Here is a 27,976-nt window from a genome sequence, read left to right as displayed (position 1 = left end):
AGCCAGTCTCAACGGAAAGTGTGCATGCTTATTGTATATGATTATGACTGTTATCTGTAGTCTGAGTATTGAGAAGAACCATCATCAATCAGTTAATAGCAAAGCCTGTTGTTTTCTTGTTAAGAACAAAAATAACAATTCTTCAGAAAAGTTCTTAAGAATTTCTGACAAATTGCACTCAAGAGCATTCTTACAACATTTTTAGAATTTGTCTTAAGAAATTTCTTAAGTTAATGTTTTGTGAATCCAGACCCAGATCATAGAGCAGCTCAGCTCCAGTTGAGATTGCACCTCCCAGAATTTTTGTTGTTTTTTTTCCACTGCACTTTTAAAGAGAAAATACTCAGCAATGGTGTTGACTTATGAATTTGCACATGGTTTGTCTTAAAGCATATTAAAAACACTGCATAGACATATAGACAACATTAAAATTTGATTTTTTACCAGAGGGGGACTTTAATATTTGAAACCAAAAATCAAACGTCACAATCAAAATTAGAAGTTGTGAACAAGCAGGAAACTTTTTGCTGTCAAGTGAAAAGAAAACCATAAAACAGGAAATGATATCACAGAGAGGACCCCTGTAGACCTTCATGTTTGTATTTAAAGGCTAGTAGGTCAAAGTCAAAAATGGAACTGATTAAGATCATCAAGGTAAAAAGCATGTTAGTGTTAGAAAAATTCTAAATGAAATGCTGTAATCTTCTGTAATCATAATCTGGTTTTATTATTTAATTGATTGCATGTTCAGCTTCAAACTATCTCTTTAAAGATGAGAATCAAATTGTGGCCTTGCATAGCACTCTTGAAATGAAGATACTGTCGTGCTCATTTCAGTTTCACAGAACTGTCATCATCGTTTGAACAGGAAGGAAGTGGAAGATGACGACCAGCGTTGAGTCTTTATATAGGGTTGAGATTGCAGATCTTTGAGCTGTCACATCTCACCAGCTGGAAGGTAAGCTTGCATGCAATATTTTATCATGACACATCAATGTAGTGATTATTATTACAAGCAGTTTTATCAGAGCTGCAAAATATAGGTCGAGTAACGTTTATAACGTATGTTAGCAGCAAGGTATGAAGTGTTTTAGAGAAGTACATGGATGTAAACATTTTAGTAAACATTTTAATTTTGTAAGATCTAAATAATATTTCTGTCTTTCTACTTTGAGCTTGCCATGAAGACAATGTATTTTTAGGGCTTCAAATGTTAATGTGTCCAAAGACATTACTTAAATGTGGAATATGTTAAAAACGGTGATTTGACCAAATTTGACAACATTAATATTTCATTCTGCTTAAAGATTATTTAGAAAACCGTGAGGTTAATTGATTGTAAAACTATAATAACAGTCAGAACAAAAATCAGTCATCATATTTGGGGGTCCTTAATTTGCAACAAAAATCCCTCTGTGATTTTAAGGGATGCATGTAGCTCAGTTGAATCAATTGGACCATTCACTGTGGATCAGTTTAGTTTTGTTTGTCTAGTGTTTGGCAATTCAAATAAAGGGATGCCAAACTTAAGGACATTCGATCTATGTGAACCAGGTTGTCAACTCTTCTCACAACTATGTATATATACTTGTGGCATTTGTTACACAAACCCTTTCCTGGAAGTGGCTCTCGCAGCAAAAGCCCTTCACGTTGAGCCGTCGAGGCCAGGCATTGTGGGTTCCCGCATAACCCCATCCATTGCATGACAAGCGCAGTTCACCAGATATGAGTACAACGAAGTGACTTCACGTAAATTAGCTCATGAAGAGTGTGGGAAATGACAGCAGAGTCTTCCCACACTCCTCTGAATTCCGTGTAGGGTCTATTGACTCAGTTTCATCGCTGCTGGGTCGTCCCACACATTGTCAGAATGACATCATTTCAAAAATTTGCTTTTTGGTTTTGTCATCTGGTGTGTTTTAACTAGGGCTGATAATCTATTACCATTTCATTGATATAATGATTAATTAGAAAAAAATGCAATATGTTTAATCAATCCAGCTAACAGGGAAAGTTTAAAGTTATAAACAAACATTCTTCCAGGAACATTAATAGAATGTTCATTCAAAGTTTATCTGGTCTTTAATTATGTTTTCAAAATATTAGTACAAAAACATTATTTATACATCCTTCACAGAAGGGTTTTTTTCTGAAAAGTTTTAGTTGGGCGTTCGTCTAACATTTTTATAAATATTATAATATTAAGCATCCCATAATGTTTGCAAAGTGTTAAATGGAATGTTTCCAGAATGTTCTCATAGGCTAATCAAGAAAAACGTTTTAAAAAACGGGACGTTTTGAACGTTTTGAGAACGTTCAGAAATTACGTTTTTATAACCTAATGGGAATGTTAGCAAAACATTAGTAGACTGTAGTAGACCGTTAGTATACTGTAGTAGACGTGACCGTAATAGACATTAGAAGATTGTACTTGACCGTTAGTAGACTGTAGTAGACATTAAACATTAGTAAACAAAGATTGTAGTATACTATTAATAGACTATAGTAGACTGTTAGTAGACTGTAGTAGACAGTTAGGTTAGGTGTTTGGGTTATTAGAATAAGTTGACATGTAATTGCAAAGTTACTTACAGTCAGTAGAATGTGTGTTGGCGGACGATCAAAATAAAGTGTTTATTAAGCAGACAGTCTACCAATACTCTAATGACAGTTAGTTAATATGTAGTGGCAAAGCTACTTATAGTTAGTTGAATGTCTAAAGTGGACAATCGAAATAAAGTGTTATCTTGAATAAATATTACAAAAAGTGGCTTTAGTCAATATAATCCTGCCGTTTGTTGAAATAAACTAATATCATTGAACATAACTCGCTTATCCAACTTATTTTGCAATGCAGAACTATGTTATTAGCAAGCTTTCTGATTCATTAGCCGCTATAGGGAAATAGAGAATCATAGAGTATGTCTTTACGAAGGTGTGTTTCGCACAGTCAAACTATTTTTACATTTATTTTGTGCTGTCTGTATTGGTACGCCCCACTGAGCGTTAGGTTTAGGAATAGACAGTGTTTTATTATATTTTCACTGTATGTCGCCTACTAGTCAAATTGTTACGTTTTCTCATGAGAATGGGTTAGTAGCAGCTTGGGCTGTGAACTCACAAAAATATACCTTTTTAAGCATTTGTTTTAAATAAAATTAATTGTACTAAATTGAACACATTATTATATATTTATTAAACACGTTAATCGATGGAAAGCCAAATAAAAACACCACCACATTTTGGTAATTGAATAGTTTTTCAGATTCTAAGCAGAGTGGAGTCTTCTGAACCGAACCGAACCAAACTGAACTGAACTGTGGACTGAAATGAAACTTGAAGAGGAAAACTGGGAAAACCGACACTACCAACTCTGCCCTATGGATCTCGGATTGTTCCAGGCTCTGGAGAGAGAACGAGTCCTGGAGGTTCTTCAGAGAGACAAAGCACTTCGAACCATTGAAGCAGACAGAATCAGGTCCGAAAATGGTTCTGCTGAACGTCCTAATTCTTCCCTATGTTCCCAGACGGCAACATAGTGTCGGCCCAGATCCGGGGCCACATCTGGTACACGTGGATTCCACGCGTGTGGGCCGGATCTGGGCCGACACCATGTTGCTGTCTGGGTTCCTAGAACGTTCTTGTATTTATTTAAAAATGCATTGTACTATGAAAAAATAACATTTCAAACTACTTTTTTTCAGGAGGCTAAAGGTAGAACTTCAAGGTGTCTATCGTCAGGGTGCCAAGACCATTACTCGTCCATATGGTCAGAGATCGTGTGCGAGATGTCAGCGACCTCTAGGGAAGTTCTGGGACTGTGGTTCGGTGTGCTGTGGATGCAGTCACCGCATCTGTAACCGCTGTCGGGTCATCCGGTCCGCAAGAGAGTGGAAGTGCACAATGTGTCATGCATTCAGGTAAAAACAAAACATCACTCATGGCTTTATGTAACACCTTCAAATCTAATTTGAATCTCCCTGCCAAATTACGGTATCACTCCCGTTGTTAAAGCCGCTAACCTGATTGCCTAACGGCACCCCACATCTAATCCTAAACCTAGCCTACCTATAATGGGGATTTAAGGGAGGGGACTTAAAAAAATCACATTTGCCAAGTGCATAGGCTTTCTAGCTTTAATATTAGGCTACTTCAACATTTGATTCAACGACAGTGTTTCCAGTCACATTTGGCACATTTGACACATTAGCCTATGAACTTCCTGAACTACTAGCTCTACAGAGTAGGCTAAAGGTATGATGATATATATTTATATATTCCGACAAATACTTGAATGGGCCAGATAAGTGTTTCTAGCTGAGGATATACGTTACGTTATTGACCATTTTGCTTACTTCTGACACCCCTCTGCTGGCGCTGGCTCTGGCTCTGAATATGTGTCAGAAATGACATTAATTATTAAACCATATTCAAAGCTTTAGTAACACTTTACATTAAGGTCAATTGTTAACATTAGTTAATGCAACCCAAAAAATATATATGTTTTTACAGCATTTATTAACTTTTTATTTATTAACTTTATTTATTATTAACTTTGTTAATGTTAGTTAAAGGAATAGTTCACTTAAAAATGAAAATTCTGTCACCATTTACTCACTCTCAAGTTGTTTCAAGTCTGTATTAATTTCTTTCTTCTGTCGGAAACCAAACAGCTGATGGACCCTATTGACTTACTATTGAAGTCAGTGGGGTCCGTCAACTGTCTGGTTACCGACATTCTTTAAAATATCTTCTTTTGTGTTCAACAGAAGAAAGAAACTCATACAGGTTTGAAACAACTTGAGTGAGAGTATATGATGACAGACTTTTAATTTTTAAGTGAACTATTCCTTTAATAAAATGTTCATGTTAGTTCACAGTATATTAACTGATGTTAACAGTTTTATGTGTTTGGTCAATTCTGAGATTAACATCAGCCAAGATTAATAAATGCTGTGAAAGTATTGTTCATTGTTAGTTCACGTTAACTAATGTAGTTAACTAATATTACCAAATGAAACCTTACTGTGAAGTGTTACTAAAGCCTTAGATAGATGACATAAGGACAAATGAGATTTTTATCTCATTGGGTTTTTTTTTTTTATATAAATCTTTTTTTTTTCTTTTTTTTCAGGGAATTTAAGATCAAATCTGGTGAATGGTTTGTGGAGCAGCAAGCAAAGAAATTTACGGATGTCAAAGGTTTGTCTGCTTTAATTAACCAAGAGAAACAATTACTGATGATAATTGTGTTGAAAAAACTTAATTTACACTGAATTTACAATGAAATATATCAGCACTGAACACTTTTTTCACGGCTCACTGTAATGTCACATGACTTGTTTTTACACATAATATTATTTCCTGAACTGGGGTTTGTGAAGTTTTTGAGGAAACTGCAGGGGTTTGTCAGTTGATGAAAAGCGAATAATGAATCACATCATTAGAATTTACAATTTAAATAAATCATTTTAAAATAAAAACTATTCAAATAAATCAATTAGGCTATTAAAAAAGATAATATATTTTATTAACCAGCATTAGAGAACTGTGAACATATAAATGTTTTGTTAAATTATTTCAATATTAACTTAATATTTCAAGACATGTACATCAGGTAAACGTGGGAATTCCTCATGTACTATAAATATAAGCAATCTACGTTCACAATACATATGTACTATGTGTGCATGATGATTTGTGTTGAAATAAACTTAGTACCATCCCAATCAAATGTCAATATTAATACATGAATGCTGTCTTTTTGTGTTTCTAGAAAACAGTCATGAGACCACCGGAGACAAACTATTACAGTCTTATCAACGGCTCAGGTTGGAGAACATTATAACCTCCTTTACTTCACGACAATTCTTTAATCAGTTTTTAATCAATCATTTTAATGTGTTATTAATTTTGTTATATGGTTTTAGCTTCATTGCAGTCGTGCCTCCAACTCCTCCTCCCTTTAAAGAAGTCTCATCATTTAACAGATCAGAGGTGAAAAGAATAATATGTATTATTATTATTTTTTCTTTATGTTTCTTCATCACCTTATAATTTGTTTGTGTGCATTTGCCATATAGGATCCCAAAATATCAAAGCCATTTACTAAATCTATGGAGAACCTTATGATGTCTGTCAGTGCTCACATAAAAAGTAAGAGAACAAAACTAGAACCTTTTCATGGTAATTGTTCAATGTAATAACATGTAATAACATTGTAATAACTCAGAGATCTCCAAAAGTGTCTACAACTGCCTGATCCAGATGTTGTTGTCTTTTCCTGATGCTAGAGCTCTCCAAGTCTCAGAATGATTTGATTGTGGAAGCCGGTCAGCTGACTGTGGATTACGGGCGCATGAACTCGAGACGCAAGAGTCTTTCAGAGGGCGCCCTCGACAGAGCCTGCAATGTAAGAGATGGATGTTTTCATAAACTGTTTTTTTTTTTTTTATGTTTTATTGAATTGAATTGAATTGAATTGAATTGAATTTATGTCAAGTCATCAACAGCAATGAGTCAGTTCTGGCCTCTGAGGCCTCTGAATGAAGATCTAAATTAAGTTCTACTTAATTTTTAGAAACTCGTTTCTATAAAGTTCTTGATAAATATCATAGATTTCCTGCCAATCATTTCCTGCCAATCAGGTCCTGTGATCAAAGCTGTATTTTCAGCATCATTACTCCTGTCTTCAGCGTCACATGATCCTTCAGAAATCATTTGGTGCTCAATTACTAATAATAGTTCTTACAGTTTTCAATGTAGAGAACTATTTATCTTCTTAATATTTTTGTAGAAACTTTCCTACAATTCTTTGATGAATATAAAGAGTGAACGAACAGAATTAGTTTAAAAAAAATGTTTTTATCCCAAACTTTTGAATGGTAGTAGACATTAATTTAATTTACTTTTACTTTTAATTTTAAATTATTGTGTGTGTATGCACAAGCATGTTTCTAAACTAAATGCAATCCTGCAGTGGGAATGTGTGTGAAGATTTTGAGATAAATATAACTAACAGATGTAACGGGTGAAAAAAGAAGAAAAAGAAGAAAATCAGAATAACTTCAGGTCAAAATGGACCGAATGCAAAAGGTGTAACATATTTCAATGGTTATATCTCTCACATTTTTTCATAAAAACTAAATCAGAATTTTTTTATTTTTTTTTCTGATTTAGTTTTTATGAAAAAATGTTTCCATTAAACACGTTTCCATTAAAAATATTATAATTCCATAATAATATTAAGCAGCACAACTGTTTTCAGCACTGGTAATAATAATAAATGTTTTTTGAGCAGCAAATCAAAAATATTAGAATGATTTCTGAAGGATCATGTGACACTAATGAGTAATGATGCTGAAAATTCAGCTTTGATCAGAGGAATAAATTACATTTTAAAATATATTAAAATAGAAAACAGTTATTTTAAAGTGTAATGATATTTCACAATACCGGTATTACTGTTTTACTGTATTTTGATCAAATGCAGCCTTGGTGAGCAGAAGAGACGTCATTCAAATGTTCAGAGGTTTTCAAATGTTCTTTCGATTCATTTGACATCTAATGACCCTGACTAGATGTTTGGCATTAGTGTGACGTGTCCTAACTGATATTGTTCCCTCACAGCTGTGCAAAGCTCCCAGTCTTCCCGATCTTTCCCAGAACACCAAATCCTCGGAGCAGTATGCATCATCAAGCACAGTTTACCTGACAGATGACGATGTTTCATATACATCCGCATACAGCGATGAGCACAGGGTGTGTATTCACATACGGTTTTCTGTTTAATCTGATAACAAGTGCAAAACTTTCTGTAAAAAAAAAAAATCCCCAGTAGTCTGCAGAAGTCTGCAAGATAGCCTTTTATGGCATCAGCATTTAATAGATTATAGGCTTATGTTGAAAATGTTATTTATATATATTATATTATATATATATATATATATATATATATATATATATATATATATATATATATATATATATATATATATATATATATATATATATTATACAATATATTTGTATAATATATATATTTATATATTTAATATATATTGATATATATATATATTGTAATATATATTTGTTTTATTTTTAGTGTGTATATATATATATATATATATATATTTTTTTTTTTTTTTTAAAAAGGGGGAATTTAAATGAAATATGAATTCATTCCAAAACATGTTTTGTACAGGACAGCAACAGCAGCACAGGAATGGATTGTGGGTTCTTTGAAAACAGCGTGACTGGAGAAATAGAGGTTGCCTTTGGGTACAACAACAGGACGTCCTGTTTGGAGATAACTATCAAAACCTGCAGAAATCTGATGTTTGGAGATTCGAGGAAGAAATGCCATCCGTAAGTTGTTTTGATAGAGTGTGGGTTTGCTGTTTATTACAATAAATGTATGCATAATGTTAGGAGAACATCGTTGCTGTAACATATTTTGCTCATATACAGTTGGTCTGACAAGAAATGTCGTTTTTTTTCTGAACAAACAGGTATGTAAAGGTCCGTTTGCTTCCGAAGAAATGTCACAATAATAAGATGAAAACAGCAGTCAAGAGGGGAAATAACCCGGTTTACAATGAAACGTTTACAGTGAGTATTTACCAGCAGAAGTTAAATCAACAATGAAAGTGTTATATTAGTATCATCAAGATACTAAATAGTTGTATTATTACTTTGAATTGGTTTCTATTTTTTATACTTTTTTATTGTAATTTTAGTTAAAGTTTGAGTAATTTAGTTCTGTATTTTTGTCATTTTTTATTGTATTCTTTTTAAAATATGCCTATATCGTTTTTTTTATAATTCTGTATTTTAGTTTTAGGATTGTTTTAGTACATCAAATTAAACTAACTGAAAATTAGACATTTTGCCAACTACTTTAAAAAAGTATGTTAAGTTTATATATTGTTATTTATTTTATTTTATTTCAGTTCATGTTTATTTTATTTCAGGAATCAAAAATGTTTTTGTTTTTGTTTTATTTTTAGTTAACTATAATGACCCTGCAAGGGGTGAGATAAACAAACATTATTGGTTAGAGTTAAAAAATACTGAGTGGGCAAAATATTTTTTGTTAAAGTTCACAACCAATCAAAGTCAAGTCAAGTCAAGTCAAGTGTATTTATATAGCGCTTTTCACAATACAGATTGCATCAAAGCAGCTTCACAGCATTAAACCAAAATAACACAACACGGTTGTTTCTAGTGTAAATTTTATAACAGAGCCTAGCGAGAGAGAGAGTAATTAAAAAGCCTTTGCCCTGAATGATTTGTGGTCAGCCATCTTGTGTCAAACAGACAGTGTTGCAGTTCATTGTTCTCATTGGTTGTTTTAATTAAGTATTGTTATTATTTGAACATAAATACAAATACATTGCATATTTTTAAAGTGGCCTGCCTGGTTATGGATTGAGGTTTGTAATGAGGTTAATGAGTAGAGATGGTGAGCGCAGTGGTCCTCATGCAGGTGTTGTGTTTGCAGTGTGCACTTGAGCGTGAGCAGCTGGTCAGCAGTGTGGTTCAGGTCTCAGTCTGGCACTCCAGAGGACTTAAGCGCAAGCTCTTTCTGGGTGAGACTCTCCTCCGTCTGGCAGACTTCAGTCTGGAGAACACACACATTCAGCGCTCGGTCTGGAACTCACTCGGCCCAAAGGTAAGATCGTTCAAACTCATCTGATCTCATTACAGCTTTAGCAAATATTTTGTTTACACACACACACACACACACACACACACACACACACACACACACACACACACACACATATATATATATATATATATGTGTGTGTGTGTGTGTGTGTATATATATATATATATATATATATATATGTGTGTGTGTGTGTGTGTGTGTGTGTGTGTGTGTGTGTGTGTGTGTGTGTGTGTGTGTGTGTGTGCGCGTGTGTGTGTGTGTGTGTGTATGTATGTATGTATATATATATACATACATACACACACACACACACACACACACACACACACACACACATATATATATATATACACATACACACACATATATATATATATATATATATATATATATATATATATATATATATAGAGAGAGAGAGAGAGAGAGACATATATATATACATATATAAATATATATATAAAGTACAGTTGCTGTATTAAATTAGTTATTTATACTTAAATTATATTAAGATGAAAACATTTTTTATATCTTATTAAAAAAGTGGAAATTGCTTAAATTAAGGTAAAAAATAAAGGTAAAAAGTTAGTGACAATTATTTCAAAGTCAATCCTATACCTTTTTTTCCCAATGAAATTGCTAATAGGCGTTATGAAATGAAATGAAATGAAATTACTCATCAGATTATAGTATAAGTGAAAGCACTGTATTAAATTTAAAAAAAAGTGTAAAAATGTTATAGAAGTTTAATTTTGCTGGAAAGCAAATGTACTAAACTAAACTTTTTTTTTAATACAAAATATACATTTTGCTAAATAATTTGGACTCAAAAATCGCTAGAAAATTAAATCCATATGCCTAACCAATTTTGAGAGTTTAAGTATTTCAATTATACCTAATTTATGATGATTAAAAAAAGTAATGGGGAGAGAAAAATTATTAAATTAAATTAAACAATAAGTTAATAAATATTAATGTTTATTAACCATTCAAGTAACAGGAGAGTAGATCAGGAGCAGTAAATATTGCAGATGCTTGAATAACTGACCCAACTGAAACCATGGGAGCAAATTATTGTCCTCAAACTGAAGTTAGCACATCGGTTGAACCAGGGGCGTAGAATTTAGTAGGGACGCTAGGGACGTGTCCCTATATATCCAGTGACACTGATATGTCCCTAGCAATAATTTCGATCAAAACTTAAAATATATTTATATATAACCACTGTTTTCCGGTTGTGTCTTGTGGTTTTTATGTATTAGGCTTATTTTATTTAATCAGAAAACATCTTATTTAGATTAAAATCTCTTACAAAAGCGTTCTGAGAAAAATTTACCAATTCACACAAACGGTTAATATATATCTGAGTCCCGCCTGCTTAACACACATCGCTAAACTGATTGGCTTTGTTTTTTCTTTCTAACTTGTGAGAGGCTCTTGTGTGAAGCGGCAATGCTCCTCCGAAGGAAACCTAGATGCGGTAAGCTAGGGAGAAATCAACAGTTATAGTGACAAAATGTCCCCACAAAGATGGCAATATCTGAAATAGGCTACTTGTCCTTGTGGGGAATTTTTTTTTTTTTTTTTTTTTGTGGAAAAAACTTTTTTTTAACAGTATTGCTGTGTGCCATGTCCAACAGGACAAACTGGACATTATTGATGTCAAACAAATATGCCAACAGTTCATTTCCGTTAAAGGCATAGTTCACTTAAAAATGAAAATTCTGTCATCATTTACTCACCCTCAAGTTGTTTCAAACCTGTAGCCTATGCATTTCTTTCTTCTGCTGAACCGACATTCTTCAAAATATCTTCTTTTGTGTTCAAAAGAAGAAAGAAATTCATACATTTTCTAAACAACTTGAGGGTGAGTAAATTATGACAGAATTTTAATTTTTGGGTAAACGATCTCTTTAATGACAGATGCAGCTCAGCTTCTGCGGATGTCCCCATCCCTACCATTTTCAAAATCAAACCTACGCCCTTGGGTTGAACCGAACTTGTGGAAGTGCATATAGTGGTGAAGTAATGAGCAATGTCTATGCAAATGTTAAAGCCATCAAAAACAAGTAAAAGGAAGTAAAAATAGATTAGCAGGAGGAAGTGTAAAGAACAGATCAACATGATCATGCAAACGTCTGCTCATTTACTCAGGTGAATGATCTGATCTATTCTTTCACAGCAGAGACATTCACTAGGTGGCGATGTGGAGCTGTTCACTTCAGATCTGCTGCTGCTTAAAGCACAACTACAGTTCCTGGCACACACTGACGGTACGAGTCTCTGTCTGTCACACACACACACACACACACACACACTGGGACTCTGGGCTTTTCTGACAGAACAGACTGTGTATGGATTAGAGAATGACAAATATACTGTCTTTCCTGCTGAAAACAAACAAAAAAACAAAAACAAACAGCTAAAACCAGCTTCTTTTTTAGCTGATCCGGCTGGTCTTAGCTGGGACACCAGTTGAACAGCAGCTTGACCCGGCAGGAAGACCAGCTTAGCCTAGGCTGGTTTTAGCCGTTTACTTCAGCAGGGTTTTATGGGCTTTTCATGTCATTTATCTTCCAATGCTCATTATAAATGCTCTTATCAAATATATAGTTGCCTATTTCAGAATAAAAACAGTTGTAATTAATCTATCTATACAGACATTTTGATGGGATCTGCAGGACAGCTCAAAGTTGTCATCACTGATGTGTGGAAGCTCTCCGCCTCAAAAACAGCTTACATCGAGGGGTGAGTCGACAATATAGAACGATGTTTAAAGTTGGCACAAATAAACATAAAATATTAAATTTCACTGCAAATTATGAAAGATTTCCACCTTTAATAATCATTAGAAAGACATTCAGTTAGTATCCTTTCTCATAGATTCCTGGACATTGATTAGCATGCTAACCAAATCATAACTTTGCTAAGGTACATGTAACGTTAAACAGGATTCTTTTGATTCCGCATCGTTTTCAGCTAAGTTGTTATTTAATGTTAATGTTAAATTTTACCATTTTTTTCATTTTATTAAAAATAAATAAAAATGTTTTCAGCCACTTTTGATTGGTTTAATGCGTCCTTCTGGAATGAAAGTATGAATTTATGTAAAAAATAAATAAATAAAAAAACACAAATTTTGATTGGTACTGTATGGATATGAATCTGTCGTCTCCTCTCCACAAGGATATATTAGTCATATTGGCATTTGATGTCAGTTGCAGTAATTGCGTGTGTTCTCCCCAGGATTCTTCATGTTCCCGGAGAGAGAGAGCTGGTGCAGAGAGCTGCACTGAAGAAGGCTGAGTCTCTCCAGATGAGCTTCAGCAGAGTCTCACTTCAGGAGCTCCAGCAGGCCAACCTGCAGATCAACCTGTGGGAGAAACACACCTTCAGCCTCGCTGACCGCTTACTGAGATCAGCACGGCTGGCCGGCGGTGAGTCACACGCACACACAGATATTTCAAATTGTTTTTCCAGTAATTTTGACCTTACAAAACAAAGAAATTTTAAATGGTAGTGCACGTTCACATGATCTCAAGATTCCAGTTATATCACCTTATGTTTGATGTCAGCATTTGAGTTTGTTTCTTTGTATCTATAAATGAGCACCAGTAGACTTCTCTAAAAATACTCTTGTCTGCACACACACACACAAGATGGGCTTGTATGTCACTCTGTCTGCTTGTTTCAGCAGAATCCTCATGGCAACGCCTCCAGCAGATGCCAGGAGAGTGGCATGACTTCGTTCTTCCACTTCATGCAACTGTCAGCACAAACATGAGGTCATAACTGAAGAACGTGGATCCTTTCCATCGCCCCACGGATCCTTGCAAGTGGCAGTTGTGCTCACAAGAGGCCACAGAATCCTGTGAACAGACTCTCATTCCCATTTCTTGCATCCTATTTCATCAGTTTTATTTCATGTAAAAATTTATACATTATTTAATAAATTAATAAACTGAATATATCTACAAAGATGGTGTGTGGTACGGTATTATACGCTGAACTTCTTAAATAAGACACCCAGATTTGTTGCTCATAAATCTTTATTTCTAATATAATAAACACCTTTTGGGGGAAAATAAATAAATCCAGTTGTTGTGAAGCTCAATGATACTTATATTACTACTGCTTTATACAATAACAACTCTTTTCTGTTTTACACATATAGGCTTTTCACACGTCATATTGTTAACCAGGGGTCAACTAGTTCTTACAATGAGTTAGTAACTCGTATACCATTGTTACCACGATTCAGTGACATAATCCAGGATGGGTTGATGTGAACACAAAATATATTTTGAAGAATGCTGGTCCCCATTGACTTCCATAGTATCGGGGAGGGAAATACTATGGAAGTCAATGGGGACCAAAACTGGAAACCAACATTCTTTAAAACAGCTTATTTTGTGCTCAACAGAAGACAGAAACTCATACAGGTTTGGAACACCTTGAGGGTGAATAAATGACAGAATTTACATTTTTGAGTGAACGATCCCTTTAAGCCCTGCAGTGTTGGTAGTGTGAAAAGCTTATTTGTACATATCGTCAATAATATTTAAAACATAAGCGTTCAAATAGCTGCGAGTGATTAAACCAGCTGATTTTGATAATGGAAACTCAATTAATGAATTAACAGAGACTAAGTTAGCAATAATAAGCATCATTTGGAGGAAACAAATACATTTAAGCCCTAATAACTTGCCAAGTAGCAAGAAGAAAAAAAGATGCGACAAAATAATAATAATAATACTTTCCTATTTTTATGAAAGTGGCACTGCATGGTTACAGGCATCATAGAAACAATTTACTAAATCGTCATATTTGCCCATTGGTATATCACCCAAAATGCTGAATGTCTAAAACTCTGTTCTAGTGTGAATCCTCCAGCAGAATAAAGGTGTCTTTAACACTACCTGATTTGTGCTATTTGTAAGTTTTCATTAAAATATAAAGAGCTGCTAGTAAGTCAGTGAAAACTGTCCAAATATAACTTGCAGTAAGCTGAGAATACAAAAGGTTATTAAAGTTTCTAAAAACAAATCTTCCTCCAACCCAATGTCATGGCAATAAACATTCAGTAACTAATTCAATTGAAAACCATAACAAAAATCAGTTTGTATCTAATGCAGAAAATCTAATGATTTAACATGCCTCTGATACATATACACATACATTTTTTATATATATACTGTATATGTGTATATGTATGTGTGTATAAAATCAGACATCATATCGTATATATGAATCCTCTTCTAATTAGTATTAAAGATTTGAGCATGTGGATTCAATCATCATTTGGGTCAGTACAGAATCAATAAACGAAATGAATCTGTCATTAGTAAATAAGCAGAAGTACATCTACCCCAAAACCTTAAATAACCCAAAGAAAGAATAAATAAACACTATAACAAATATTCTGGCAAAAGCCATATTCAACATGAATGAAAGAGTTTTAATATAAGACAATACATAAAATTATTATCATACTGCCAAGCCCTGTGCTGAGTGGATCATTAACAAGAAGAAAAAAGAAAAAGAAAAGAAAAAAAAAGTACAATCCCTTATTACAACCCCAAACTAGTTAGAATTTGGCCAGATTATTTAATTAATAACACATAATTAACATAAGGGGATGCATTGTTGGCACGTGTGTTTACATATTATTTAGCTTCGCATGTTTATGGCAAAAGGATTTATTTCAGCGCATTCTGTGAAAAAAATCAGTGGTGTGGTTTTGTGAACATTTTAAAATAAGGCTTTATACTATTAACATTAGTTAGCAATTAACCAAGCTTAAGTGTGAATTGCTACATATATAAATACATTAATATTACAAGTTGTTTGTCATCACTAGTTAACTAATGCATTACAAACCAAGAATGAACAGACATTAATAAATGTTCATTGTTTGTTCATTAACTAATGCTACAGTATAGAGCCTTACTGTAAAGTGTTGCTGTGAATTCCGATGTACACCATTAAGGGGTAAACATTTGTGTTTATGTATATAAATGTAATGACAAAAAAAACATTTTTGTCATTACATTTACATTGTGCAGTTTTTTGGTTTTAAAATAATTTCGTTTAGTGCACATTGAACCAGTGTTGGTATCATCCTAATCAAATCTGTTGCATTACCGTGTGCATGTGCGTGTACGTGTGCCTCTTGCATTGACCACTCAGACGTAGGGGATAGAAAGAAAACAGACAAGGGCTTTGAGACTCCTTCCTTCCCCTCCTTCCCAAAGTTTCCTGGTCCTGATATTTTATAAGGCCTCAAACTCATCAATCCTCTGTTTGGTATTGCCCTGGCGGATCTGCCGGAGAGTTTTGTATTTGTCTCGGCCGGCGCGCACGTTCTCTGTGTGCAGCAGGTCGTTCTGAGTCTTCTTGGTGTCGTCGCGAGCCTGGGATAACTCTGAGGTCAGAGCCTGTAAAGAAGAGAGTGTCAGAAATGTTGTGATGCTTTTTTGATCTATGACTCAAAAATACAACCAGTTCTGAATCAATCTTCCTGTCAAACAAACCTATCCAAACCTTTTAATGTGATTCTACCAAGTAGGACATGTTTCTGGATTAACGTTGTTGTCAAGACCAAACACGATGTCAGGCCCTAAACCCATACCAATTGGATATCTAGTTGATAACATTCTTATTTAGGTTAGGAATAGGTTATCGTTTGGATTGTTTGATAGTAATGTTGTTTTAGGACCGTTAAAGTATGTTTATAAGAATAAGAATAAGTATAAGAAATCTTATTGACTACTCCTAACCCCAACTATTAACTACAGTTAAAGGCAGAAGGATATTATTGGTTTAAAAGACAAGCCCCAACCCCAGCCTGAAACCTAAGCCTAATCCTATTACCAAAATCTGATTTGTTGATAAGAATGTCCAGGACCAACAAAGATCTGTTGGCTGTACTACGGTAATCAAATGAGACAACCTGATGAACCTAAGGCCATGTTTGTAGACATCCCTGGTGCTAGACATTGCTATCAACCAAGCATATCTCTAGGTCTATCCAACCCCAAACCTTACCCCAACTTCCTCTTTTAAAATCAGAAGTAATTGACTGGTAGATACTGTTGTTTCAGAGCAGGGTTATTTATTCCTACTCATGAGGGGCTTTCGCACCGGGTAGTTATAGGCACTCAGTTACAGGCACTAGCCACCAGGGCGGTCCCCTGAGAACTAAATTTTCCCTTTGGGCCATTTTCCTGGTTGCATTCACAACGTCAGTAGGAACTCTGAAGTGACGCAAGCCGGCCGACAGCGACGTCATTTATTGAACAACGTCAACAACTGAAGGATGGAGGACAGTGTGTTGAGAACTGCCAGGACTTTAGTGGTGGTCCATCTATCGAGGCTTTCCATGTTCATGCCGTTAGTTCGAGCAGTAAGAATATGGCTGGTGCCAGTGTTTCGTATGGCATGTGTTCGGCCAATCAGCCTACACTTACGTCACTGGTAGTTCAGGTTGTGCCGGGTTAGACTCTACTCTGAAGTAGGAGCCAATAGAGTCCCCACAAAAGTTTTTTTTTAGTTCTAGGAACTCCTTTTGGAGGATCTAATTGAGCTCCTCCTTCAGAGTCAGGTCTAACCCAGCACTGTAAGAACTACCAGTGACGTTAGTGTACGCTAATTGGCCGAACGCAAGCGAAACACCAGCCGTTTAAAAAAAGGCTGTGTAAACCCACAGATTATAGCCTATATATTTACTCCAGAAACTAACTCTACAAACATGGAAAACAGTGATGGATTTTCTCCTCAGCGTAAAGGTTAACTTTGAGGGGACCAAGCCAAACATGATTATGTATTTCTGCTCACTGGACACTGTTACTGAACCACATGGCATACGCTAATAACTTTTCATTACGGTCTAACGTTACTTTCTATGTATAACAATTCTATCTAATAACGTATTAGACAGGACTGTTAGACAGATCTTAAACTAATGAACACAGAGAATGCGAGCAGTGTGAGCTCAGGCGTTCTCAGCGCCGTCAAAATAAGTCACAACAACAAGTACGTCACTTCAGAGTTCCTGCTGGCGGTGCGAATGCAACCAGGAAAACGTTCCTAGGAGAACCATTAGTTTTCGGGGAACCATCCTAGTGGCTAGTTGCTATAAGTTCTAGCTCCTAGAAGTACCCGGTGCGAAAGCCCCTTTTGTCGAGCCCTAAAGAGGACCTACACAGAGACTCTTGTATTCACAACCCTAAAATGGAAACCCCGCAGATTTTAGTTTAACATTGTTTCTGTGCGCAACAACTACGTGATGGAGGACGGCAGGATCGGGACTACACTTATTACTCTTCAAATACTTTTGTTGGTTTAATGTTATTTACATTAGCTCCAGCCCCAATTAAACATTCCAGATCAATGTCTTACTAGGCATAAAAGCCACTTAAAGGCAAGCCTGCAACCTTAGCATGCTAACACTGTGGTACGCAGGGAAGGAGGCAAGAGGCTGTTTTTTATTGGATGTTAATGGAGCAGAGGCTTCCATAGGCTGAATAAACCACTTTTTGGAGGAAATAGCTTATTAAACTTTGCAGGACAGTGATCCTTCAGGAGCAGGTTATGACACCCCTGGACTAGAGTTAAAGAATCACTAGATCAACCTAGAAGAATAAAACTGCAAAAAGGTTACCCTAACCCTGTTAGGAACATGCTGGAGTCAGACCTGAACTCAGTCTTCAAGGAGCAGGATTGGCTACCCTGCCCTGGGCTCCAGTCTTAAAGCCTTGTAAAGTTCAACCAATTGTTCCTACAATGTTATACTTACCATCAGCTGTTTCTGAACTCGTTCATTCTTCTCGGCCTCAGTGAGTCGCTGTTCTTCGTTGCGGTGGTCATGGAATCCTCCTGTCTGCAGGTCTGCACTGTAGCTCCCGTTGCTCTCCTCCCCATCTTCATACTCATTCTCATCAGGTTCGTAGGCGGGGGGTGGTGGAGGGAGAGGTGGCGCCGCCATCACCATGTGAAGCTCCTCGCGGGTCTTCACCAGGTCATCCTGAGCCTCTTTCGCCTTGAACACAGTCCAACATCACAAAGATCAGACAGTCTACCAATCCAATTACTGAAGAACTTGAGAATGCACCAAGAGTATATGGACACAGAATATTTTTTGCAGTAATGCAAACTCATAAAGGTTGAAAAAAGTGATCTTGAGGTGATCTCATTATTTCCATATGGGTTCATGTCTTAATGCTCTTACTCTGTGCTGCCATGTCACGGCTTCCTCCTCCTTGCGTCTTTTGGCTTCTTCCAGGAGTGCAATACGAGCAGTATGTTCTGCTAGCTCAGCGGCCTGAGAGAAATCAATGGGGAGGATTGTTAATGGAAAATAAACAACTCTTCATTTTTCTGAGAATCGGCGTTAAGTTCTCACCAGCTGTTCTTGACTCTTTAGCTGGTCCTTGGCTTGACGGGCCAGTTCCTCCTTTGCGAGCAGGGCTGCCTGCCTCTCTGCCTCCAATCTGGCGGCCTCCTCATCGGCCAGTCTCCGTTCATGCTCCAGCTGCACGGCCCTCTGCATCTGCTCCTGCAGGTCTGAAAACACACATCCAGATTTCATTTAAAGTGCAACCATCAATACATCCTAAATATGGGTCTGGCCCTCACTGTGGAAGGTGGTGATGCCCTCATGGTTACACATCTGTGATGTTAATGAATAGTCGTCAATTCAACACTAAATAGTGGCGACCACATTATGCTTTTGCAGTCCCTATAATTAGTCTACTTTGAAGGGATAGGTCTCCCAAAAAAATCTGTCATCATTTACTCCCCCTAGTTTCACTGTTTGACCTTTATTCCGTGGAACACCAAAGGAGAAGTTTAGTAAGTGTTCATGCTGCTTTTTTTCCACACAATGAAAGTGAATGGGAATGAGGGGCTGTCAAGCACTATCAAATTAATACTCATTACTCATGCACTATATTCTGTATCTGAAAGAGGTAGAATAACTTTTCGTATAGCAAAATGAAATTTAAGTAATGATTCACTGAATTATTGCTTGACAGCTGTGGTCACCATTCACTTTCATTGTCTGCAGAGCAGCTTAAGACTTTCTGCTACATATAATTCCTTTTGTGCTCCATATAAGAAAGAGACATATGGGGTTTGAAGTAAATAATGACAGAAAAATTCCCTTTAAGCAGAGTGATGTTTGTCACAAAATGACATCACTTCTGCCTTTTCTACAGAGCACATAAATTGAGATCATTCAGAAAGCTTTGTTGGACTTTGTATAGTCAGAGATGGTTGATGGTTTTAGCATGTATGGCCACATCATTCAGGAACATTATTTAATCCAAAACAAACTTTTTGGAATGAAAAATTAATAGCCTAATAATCTAGTTTCAAACCGGATATCTTTGTGTTAGCTTTGTGGCAAACACAAAAGAAACATGACATGCGAACAGCAGAAACAGAGTAACAGGTGCAGTTCGACACCACCTTGTGTTTGGATTGCCAGTCAACGGCATTGTCAGCTCGAACACACTCATCATGATCAAAGTATAATGTCTCCCCTTTATATAATAACAAGCTAAAAGGTTACATAAATTGAAAAGACCAAAGTGACTGTATCTGGCTTGACGTCTCCAATTATGAGTCACAAATTTTCCATAGGAAGTCACAAAGTAAACCAATCATCATTGTCAGATTTGTTTTTTATTATAATCCATATGTTGTTTCATAAAACTAAACAGTTAAAAAAATTATTTTCTTTAAAAAAAAAAGAAGAAAAAAAAAAGAAGTATAAACATGATTCCTCGCATTCAAAACTTGCATGTTGACTGTTTTATTGAACGCAGTCATGGAAATACTTATCTTGCGTTAGACATGAACATGTTTTAACCAAAACAAAATACAATTTTACATGATATTACTCCAATTAAAAAAACACACTGGCTTCTTACCTTTCTCTGCTTTTTTGGTCTTCTCCTCAAACTGGTAGAGTCGCATCATCAGCTCCTGTTTCTCCCTCTCCATCTGCTCTTTCTCTCTCTCTATGGCCTCTCGTCTCTTCTTCTCGCTCTCCAGCTGAGCTCTGCAGATAAGACACAACCAAAGAGACACACTGTGACGTTTGCTCAGGACACCGCTCTATACCCACAAACAAAAGTCATCACTCAGACTGACCTGCCAAGGGAGACAAAGTGGTTGTATAATACAAAACTCAATTTGCCTTGCTCATAGTTAATAATGATGTTAATAATTCAAAACTCATTGACCTGCTGCAAAAATGGCTTGTTCAGAAATCTCGTTGGCTTCATGACATCACAACCATGAGGAGTCGGCCGGTCAAGTTTACATATCAATATCTATTCAGTATTCAGCAACTCATGATGGGCAACAGCTAGTCAACCAATCATAACCAAGGTCATTTACATATAAAACTGTTTAAATGCCATTTGGAAAGTAATTTGCAGCAACTGGAGTTGACTAAAGGCAATGCCACAAAGTTATCATAATGTTGGATCATAAGTTTGATACTCCTATTTGATGCTGATTTGAGACTGATAAATCGGTACCATATAATATATTTAATTACCCACCTAAAAACTGCCTAGCAACCTATCAGAAGATCCAAGGTACCACATAGCAAATCTCAAACAAAAAAAAAACTTCAAACCCTTTAGAAACTACCTAGAAACCACATAGAACACCTTAGCAACCACAAATACATCCTTTAAATAAAAAATGAAAAAAAGAAAAAAAGCCAAAGAAAACTAATAACAAACCAAACGCAAAACAAAATAAAATCAGGCTTTGCTAATCCAGTTTAAAATCAAACAAAAAGCAAAACAAACTAAACAAAAACAAAAAAAAACAACCAGCCTTTGCCAATCCACAGTTTCTAGATCTGAAAGTGTAAAATGAAATAATATGGTACACAAATGCAGAATACGGTGTGTTTTATATCCTGCAGCATCTGCTGATGAGACGCCATCACTCCTCACATCGCCATGGTGATTCATCCTCACCTCTCCATCTGTTTGTGTTGTTTCTCCTCTCGAGCCTGTGCTTTCATCTGCTGCACCTCGATGGTGTCCGGCTTCCTGCGGCGCATGTACAGCTCATGGTTCCCCATGCACAGCTGTAGGATACGTTTATTAATGCGCAAACGCTGGGCGTAGAACACGAAATCCTGCAGGGATAAGAAGGAAGAGACAAGATATAAAGATGCAGGGGTTTAGGAATCATCCAGTGTACTGGTCTTTGATCAGATTGAGAAGTCTGTGTATTAGTATGATAAAGTCGTGTGGTAATGTGAAAGCAGCTGCTCTGACGCTCAGAGATAACGCTCTATGAAGACAGAGACTGACTGCTGGTGTTTATCAGCTGAAACAGCACTGCTACAACTAACGACTCTTTACTGTCAAACTGCACACATTACAGTGATTTACTGTGTACTGTGTGTGTCACAAAGCCACAGACATCTCACCATCTTTTTTTGTCACATTGCAGTGTTATTTTAGGATTATTTATACACCAGACGCGCCAAATTTTATTCTTGGGGATTTTTATTGTAGTCTATAAATCATTCTGTACTTTTTACCAATATATCACTTGAAATACAAGGTGAAATAAGATACTTGATCTCTGTTATGGCTCTACTAAGGGGGCAATGAATTCTACTATTGGTCCTCCTTTGGGTTTCTGTGATTAGAATACAGTTCATCGGTTACCTGCGTATAAGTCAGTGCTGCGTAGAGAGAAAATGAAGAAAAGAAGAGTCCAGGTTTAGACAGAGGACAGTTCACTGGCTCTACAGGGGTCTTTGGATTGAACAGACTGGACTGTTTTTGAAGAAGCTACGAACAATTTTGATGAGGATATATCTCTTTTTGTACTGTATGTGTTGTTCCATATAAGACTTTAGAGTATTTCCAAACCATAATCCCATTGGATCTCAAAGAGAACCAAATATATTTTGCATAAAAATAAAATAGCTTTTCAGATGAGAGAATATCACACACAGTTAGAGAGATCAGTAATATGGTGAGAGCAGAAATAAAGAAGGATGGGTTCAAGTTGGAATATCAGCTGAATGGAAAAAAATAAGTGCAACATGACAAGGATTTAAAACCTTGGCAGGTAATGAGAGAATGGAAACCAAGAGGATTAAATTGGATGGTTTTAAATCGGATATGGATTTTTCTGATACTTTGAATGAGTAGTAATTAAGGTTTGATCATCATGATTTCAGTGCAGAAATCAATTATTCAAAACAAAGAACAAATTGTAGTAATTGTGAAAACATTGAAGATCACAAGGTTAAATGTCTTTTTCAAAATATAGATGTAAAGAAAAGTCCAGGCCCTGATAATATAGGAGGTACGGTGTAAAATACTTGTGCAGAACAGTTGTGTGGAACTTTTCACCATATATTTTTTTAAGCTACAAAAGTCCCAAGAATATGGAAGAAATATGTGCAGCATATATACAGCGTGCCTAAGAATTTAAACAATTTTAGACCAGTTGCTCACACGTCGTTAATAATGAAACGTTTTGAAAAATAAATAAAAAATAGTTAGGGAAGTGATTTCACAGCAAATAGAGTCTAGTCTTGATCCATTACAATTTGCCATTTCTTCATCTTTTAAATCTGGTTTAAAAACATTTGGAAAAACCTAAGGCGTTATTTATTGATTTCTCTTCTGCTTTTAAGAAAATGCAGCCTCATTTGTTAATAGAGAAATTAACATATAATTTTAACATCGATGTAAATGTTGCTGAATGGATTTTAGATTTTTTTAACAGGAAGATCACAGTGTGTTAAAATTAATGTATATTCTAAACAGTTATTTTGTTCTACTGGGTCTCCTCAAGGATGTTGTTTGTCACCTGTGTTATATATTATGTACACAAATGACTGTCGCAATTCATACGTGAATAGGCACATTATTAAATATGCTGATGACTGTGATAGTGAGTCTTCAACAGGAACAGGATCAAGTACATGGTTCAGTAGTGGATGACTGATGTGCTGTATTAAAATTCCACATTCAGTTAAATGTGGAAAAAAATCTTCATAGGTAGATTTTATGATATGAACTATGTGTATTATATATTGTTTATGTATTATGCATTGTCTGTATTTGTTACCTTTTGCTGCAAAACTAGTTTCCCCTAAGAGGGACAATAAAAGTAAACAAACAAACAATGGTTTTAAAGAGCATCTCGTGCTTTACAGACTTTTGTACAAAGTTTACAATGCTCAAAGTTTCAAATACACGAGTGACCTAAAAATGGTGTTGAATCTGAAATGTTTCTGACTATCATAATAATAGTTCTTTAACATTCTTTTTTAATCCGAAAACTATTTAAATTAGACTTTGTATCCAAAAACCTAATCCTAGACGTTGTGATATTGGTGTGAGATAAAACGTTTGTCGATTAGAGTGTAATAAAACAAGTCTCGTCTCGTCAGTTTTTCAGTTTCAGGACTGTGAGGTATGAAGGCGGCTTGTGTCACAATTGTAGTTTCACTTACTGGAGCTTTTTTATCTATAGGCTTGATGACAAACTTCTTATCGTTGAAGGAAATGTTTCTTATTTCGCTCCAGGGGAATCCAATTTTTGGTGTGAGTCTGTGAAGACAATGATGACATCATGAGATATGTTTTCATTCCATACATAGTCACGCAAAACCTGATATTCACCACTTAAAAGGTGGACGACAACCATCAGATCTCGCCGATCGAGCAAAAAACTAAATATTAGCACTGAGATCAGTTTGTAATGCAGTGAGAATGTTGTACCACAGGCATGACGGTCCATCACTGAGATACTCAAGGAATGCTAAGACAAAGAAGGGCCTGCGATTAGCGTGAGCTAATGACATCATCGCAGTGAGGAGTGTGCTGTGATGTCTTTGTGGAGCTCATGGGAGTGGCGTCACAATGACGCCACGTCACACTGTCTTAACGCGTGGCTAAGAGAATACAAAGCTATTGTGGCCCACCTCATATGACACACCACAAACCTGCCCTAAAACAAATGGCAGAAATGGTTCAAATAAATGATGGTAATAAATATGGCATGAAATGTTTTTTTCTAAGGGTTGTACAGTATAAGGTGCAGGGGGAAAAGAAGAGTGGAACAAATACACTAGACCATTGACTGTCATATTTCATTAGCATTAAACATTTATACAATATTACATTTTAAATGATTTATGTAAGTATTTAAAGAGGCCCTAGTTTTTGTCCTTGTAGTGCTATGACTGTTACAGTCGGTCTCAAGCTTGGTTTTGATTGGCTCTAGTGGGAATAGTGTTCCAGAGAGATTGTCGTGCTGACTTGTTCTAGGTGGAGCAGAGCTGCTAAAGAGGTCGTGAACGTGCCTGCTTATTTTTTGCTCCTGTGGACAGAAGGCATGCATACTGGTTATTCTACCATTTAAGGAAAATGCTATATCCGTACATGTTTGGATAAGTAAATAAATAAATAAAATACTATTGCAATATTATATACCAGTACATGTTTATATAATATATTATTATTAGTATAAATAAAATAATATATCCAGCACCTGTCAAAAGTTTGGAAACAAGGTTTTTTTTTTGTTTTTTGTTTTTTTTAAGTAGTCTCTTCTGCTCACCAAATATGCATTTATTTAATCAAACAGTAATATTGTGAAATAGTATTACAATTTAAATTAAAATATATTTTTTCCTATGATAGTAAAGCTGGATATCCAGTCTTCAGTGTCACATGATCCTTCAGAAATCATTCTGATATGCTAATTTAATGATCAAAAAACATTATTATTATCAATGTTGAAAACAGTTGTGCCGCTTAACATTTTAGGAAACAATGATACCATTCAAACATTTGTGGTAAGATAAAAAAAAAAAGAGAACTTAATACTTTTATTAATTAAATTGATCAAAAGTGACTGTGAAGACATTTATAAATGTTACAAAATGTGTCTATTTAATAAATAAATGTAATAAATGCTGTTCATTGAACTTTCTAGTCCTCAAAGAATCCTGAATAAAATAATCGCAATTTCCACAAACGTTAAGAACCGTTTTCAACACTGATATTAATAAGAAGAAATGTGACCTGAGCATTAAATTAGAATGATTTCTTATGGATCACGTGAAGACTGAGTAAGACAGAGTAAATCACCTTTTGAAAGTAACTTGGCTTAAAATAATTGTATTGGCTATATTGTTACGCCACTATGGGGTGACTGGTAAAGTAACTGTTAAAAAATGTATTTGTCATTGAATCATTCACTCAAAAGACTCATTCAAAAAACCTGATTCATCCAGTAATAATGAAACAAGTGAAGTCATTATGAGTGAGTCATCGAATCATTCATTGAAACCACTTTTTAATTATTAATTCAGATTAATTAAATATTTTTAAATAGACTGCATAAATTTACATTTTGTCATAACCTAGAAAATTATGTTATTTTGTGTAGCTGTCTGTTCAGAATCGTGATTTGAAACAAATGTGAAGCTAAGAATACAGGCCACTCGGCAGAAAGAGCACAGCTAACACAACAACACTTTACACCGTACAAACACAAGCAAAGATCAGATGAATGTGAACTATTTCACAGGTCGTTGTGCAACATGTGTGCACTCGAGAAGCCTTCTCTCAGTCACACACACAAACCTTGCCCACTGTTTTCAAGGACTGCACAGCTTGAAAAACCAGTCTTTGTTGCTATGGTTAAAATAGAGGGCATTGTGGGGAAAAAGCCATTAGACGCCACTGCAATTATGTGCACACACAGAGAGATCTCTGTTTAAGGAAACAATGGAAATAAAATAGATGTTACTTCAAAAAAGAACATCATGTTCTAGGAATAATGTCCTCAAACCAAACTAAAATCACCAAAAGCACTCCTCAATAGCTTGGATTTCACAGATTGGTGTAAATTAAAGGGGGATGATGGATGTGCAGGCCAAAAGTATTACTAAGTAGCTAGGTATACCACAAAATACCATGGTAGTATGGTAACCATACAGTACTCGTAATATATACAATACTAACAACTGATACCATTATTTTACCATGGTACTGGCACAGTGCTTTTTTGTAATCTAAATGATTTAAAAGAAGAGGAAAACACTGAAGATACATGAAGTGTAGTTGAAATGCCACTTCACATAAGAATAACGTCAAATGAATGTAGGGAAAGGCTGAACTCACTTGTCTTCTTTCTCATAGATATTTAGGCCCAGGGCATCCACACCCAGCCATAGCTCCGATCCCTTCTTGTTCTTGATGTCGAAGTAGTTCACACCATACATTTCCAGATCCTGAGCAATTTTCAAATACTCAAGCATTGCGTCCTCTCTAGGGATAAATAAAACAGGACAACAAAATGATCAGTTTCGGTTTGTAATGCTGGCTGGTGATATGACCAAAGTCTTTTAGCACAGTATGTCATAACATGGTAATAGTATATCATGTAGTCATAACTATGGTTTTACACATTAAATAATATTTTATATATTACATAACCATAATCCAGAGAATTAAATTATTTTTATATTATTCTGTGTTGTTTTTGTTAACTAAGGTATGTTTACATGACAGCCATGTACTAAAAACAGAAAGGTTTTTGCTTTGTACAGACGACAACGTTGTCAAAATGATCCCTGTTCACATGGATCCACGAAAACGACTAAAACGCTGTATTATTCATGCCAGGCCAGTAGTTGGCGATGTCACTTTGTGAAGAAACACTATGCGCCTATAGACTGAGCACGCAATACACGTGCATGACGTCACTGTTTTCACAAATTCATGTTTTTGTAGTTTACATGGAGAAGATAACGGTCTCGTTTTCAAAAGTTAGCAATTTCAGGACCCCAAAACGCTGTTGTTGTGTAAATGAACAGCCAAAATGCATAAAAGGTTTTAGTTGAAAGCAGTCTCGTTTAAACGGCCCCTAAAAATATTAGATCATCCAGTAATTGAAATAAAACTACATGAAAAACTTAAATGGAAATTAGAAATGTAAGAAACTAACTGAACTAATTTTTAGTTGAAGTACTAAAATTACCAAAATTTAAATAAAAATTAAAGCTACAATATTTAAATAAATAAAAAACTAAAACTAAAACAAAAGCACATAACTTAATTAGTAACTTAACCTAAAATTAAAACAACAACTTTATTTATAAAAAAATATATAATCATATATAATTTTAAAACAATCCTGATATGATTATTTACTTTTTTATATGGATATATAACATTAGATGTTTTAAAATTGCTAATCATTTGAATTGTACATTTTTGAATTATGAAT

At 35.4% G+C, this 27,976-nt stretch overlaps 2 protein-coding genes across 7 annotated transcripts in view; one reads left to right on the top strand and one right to left on the bottom strand.

The window, feature by feature from the left end:
- The first annotated feature begins 819 nt into the window (after nucleotides 1-819).
- Nucleotides 820-13,651, top strand: sytl3 (synaptotagmin-like 3). Of its 5 annotated transcripts, none has more exons than XM_084090421.1 (16): nucleotides 820-958; nucleotides 3,266-3,478; nucleotides 3,705-3,920; nucleotides 5,135-5,202; nucleotides 5,777-5,831; nucleotides 5,931-5,997; nucleotides 6,084-6,156; nucleotides 6,294-6,412; nucleotides 7,630-7,761; nucleotides 8,204-8,367; nucleotides 8,511-8,610; nucleotides 9,503-9,673; nucleotides 11,856-11,946; nucleotides 12,334-12,421; nucleotides 12,920-13,110; nucleotides 13,371-13,651. In XM_084090421.1, the coding sequence occupies exons 2-16, from the start codon at nucleotides 3,330-3,332 to the stop codon at nucleotides 13,463-13,465; spliced, it is 1,779 nt and encodes a 592-aa protein (XP_083946547.1). In that variant the 5' UTR covers nucleotides 820-958; nucleotides 3,266-3,329; the 3' UTR covers nucleotides 13,466-13,651. The 5 variants fall into 5 exon arrangements, 3 of the variants coding, with proteins under 3 accessions (XP_083946547.1, XP_083946548.1, XP_083946546.1); XR_014603343.1 differs by having other exon boundaries at nucleotides 834-958; nucleotides 3,258-3,478; nucleotides 11,859-11,946; nucleotides 12,118-12,421; XR_014603344.1 differs by having other exon boundaries at nucleotides 834-958; nucleotides 3,258-3,478; nucleotides 12,118-12,421.
- A 53-nt stretch (nucleotides 13,652-13,704) lies between these two features.
- ezrb (ezrin b) overlaps nucleotides 13,705-27,976 on the bottom strand; it is a 32,652-nt gene continuing 18,380 nt past the window's right edge. For both annotated transcript variants that reach the window (XM_084090423.1, XM_084090424.1), the window contains 8 exons: nucleotides 26,869-27,015; nucleotides 24,189-24,285; nucleotides 21,676-21,839; nucleotides 20,608-20,738; nucleotides 19,077-19,237; nucleotides 18,903-18,995; nucleotides 18,471-18,713; nucleotides 13,705-16,110 (listed from right to left, as the gene is read on the bottom strand). In XM_084090423.1, coding sequence (XP_083946549.1) covers nucleotides 15,946-16,110; nucleotides 18,471-18,713; nucleotides 18,903-18,995; nucleotides 19,077-19,237; nucleotides 20,608-20,738; nucleotides 21,676-21,839; nucleotides 24,189-24,285; nucleotides 26,869-27,015 — 1,201 coding nt within the window. In that variant the 3' untranslated portion in view covers nucleotides 13,705-15,945. The remainder of the gene's footprint in view (nucleotides 16,111-18,470; nucleotides 18,714-18,902; nucleotides 18,996-19,076; nucleotides 19,238-20,607; nucleotides 20,739-21,675; nucleotides 21,840-24,188; nucleotides 24,286-26,868; nucleotides 27,016-27,976) is intronic.

This window comes from Abramis brama (genome assembly GCF_963993115.1).
Source record: "Abramis brama genome assembly, chromosome: 18".
Lineage (NCBI taxonomy): Eukaryota > Metazoa > Chordata > Actinopteri > Cypriniformes > Leuciscidae > Abramis > Abramis brama.
This window is presented reverse-complemented; position numbering and strand designations above follow the sequence as displayed.

Bases quoted from the DNA above. Each gene is read 5' to 3' on its own strand.
- sytl3 (XM_084090421.1), top strand. From the start codon at position 3,330: ATGAAACTTGAAGAGGAAAACTGGGAAAACCGACACTACCAACTCTGC. The intron at 3,479-3,704 runs GTCCGAAAATGG...ACTTTTTTTCAG, and splicing joins ATTGAAGCAGACAGAATCAG to GAGGCTAAAGGTAGAACTTC. The intron at 12,422-12,919 runs GTGAGTCGACAA...TGTTCTCCCCAG, and splicing joins AAAACAGCTTACATCGAGGG to GATTCTTCATGTTCCCGGAG.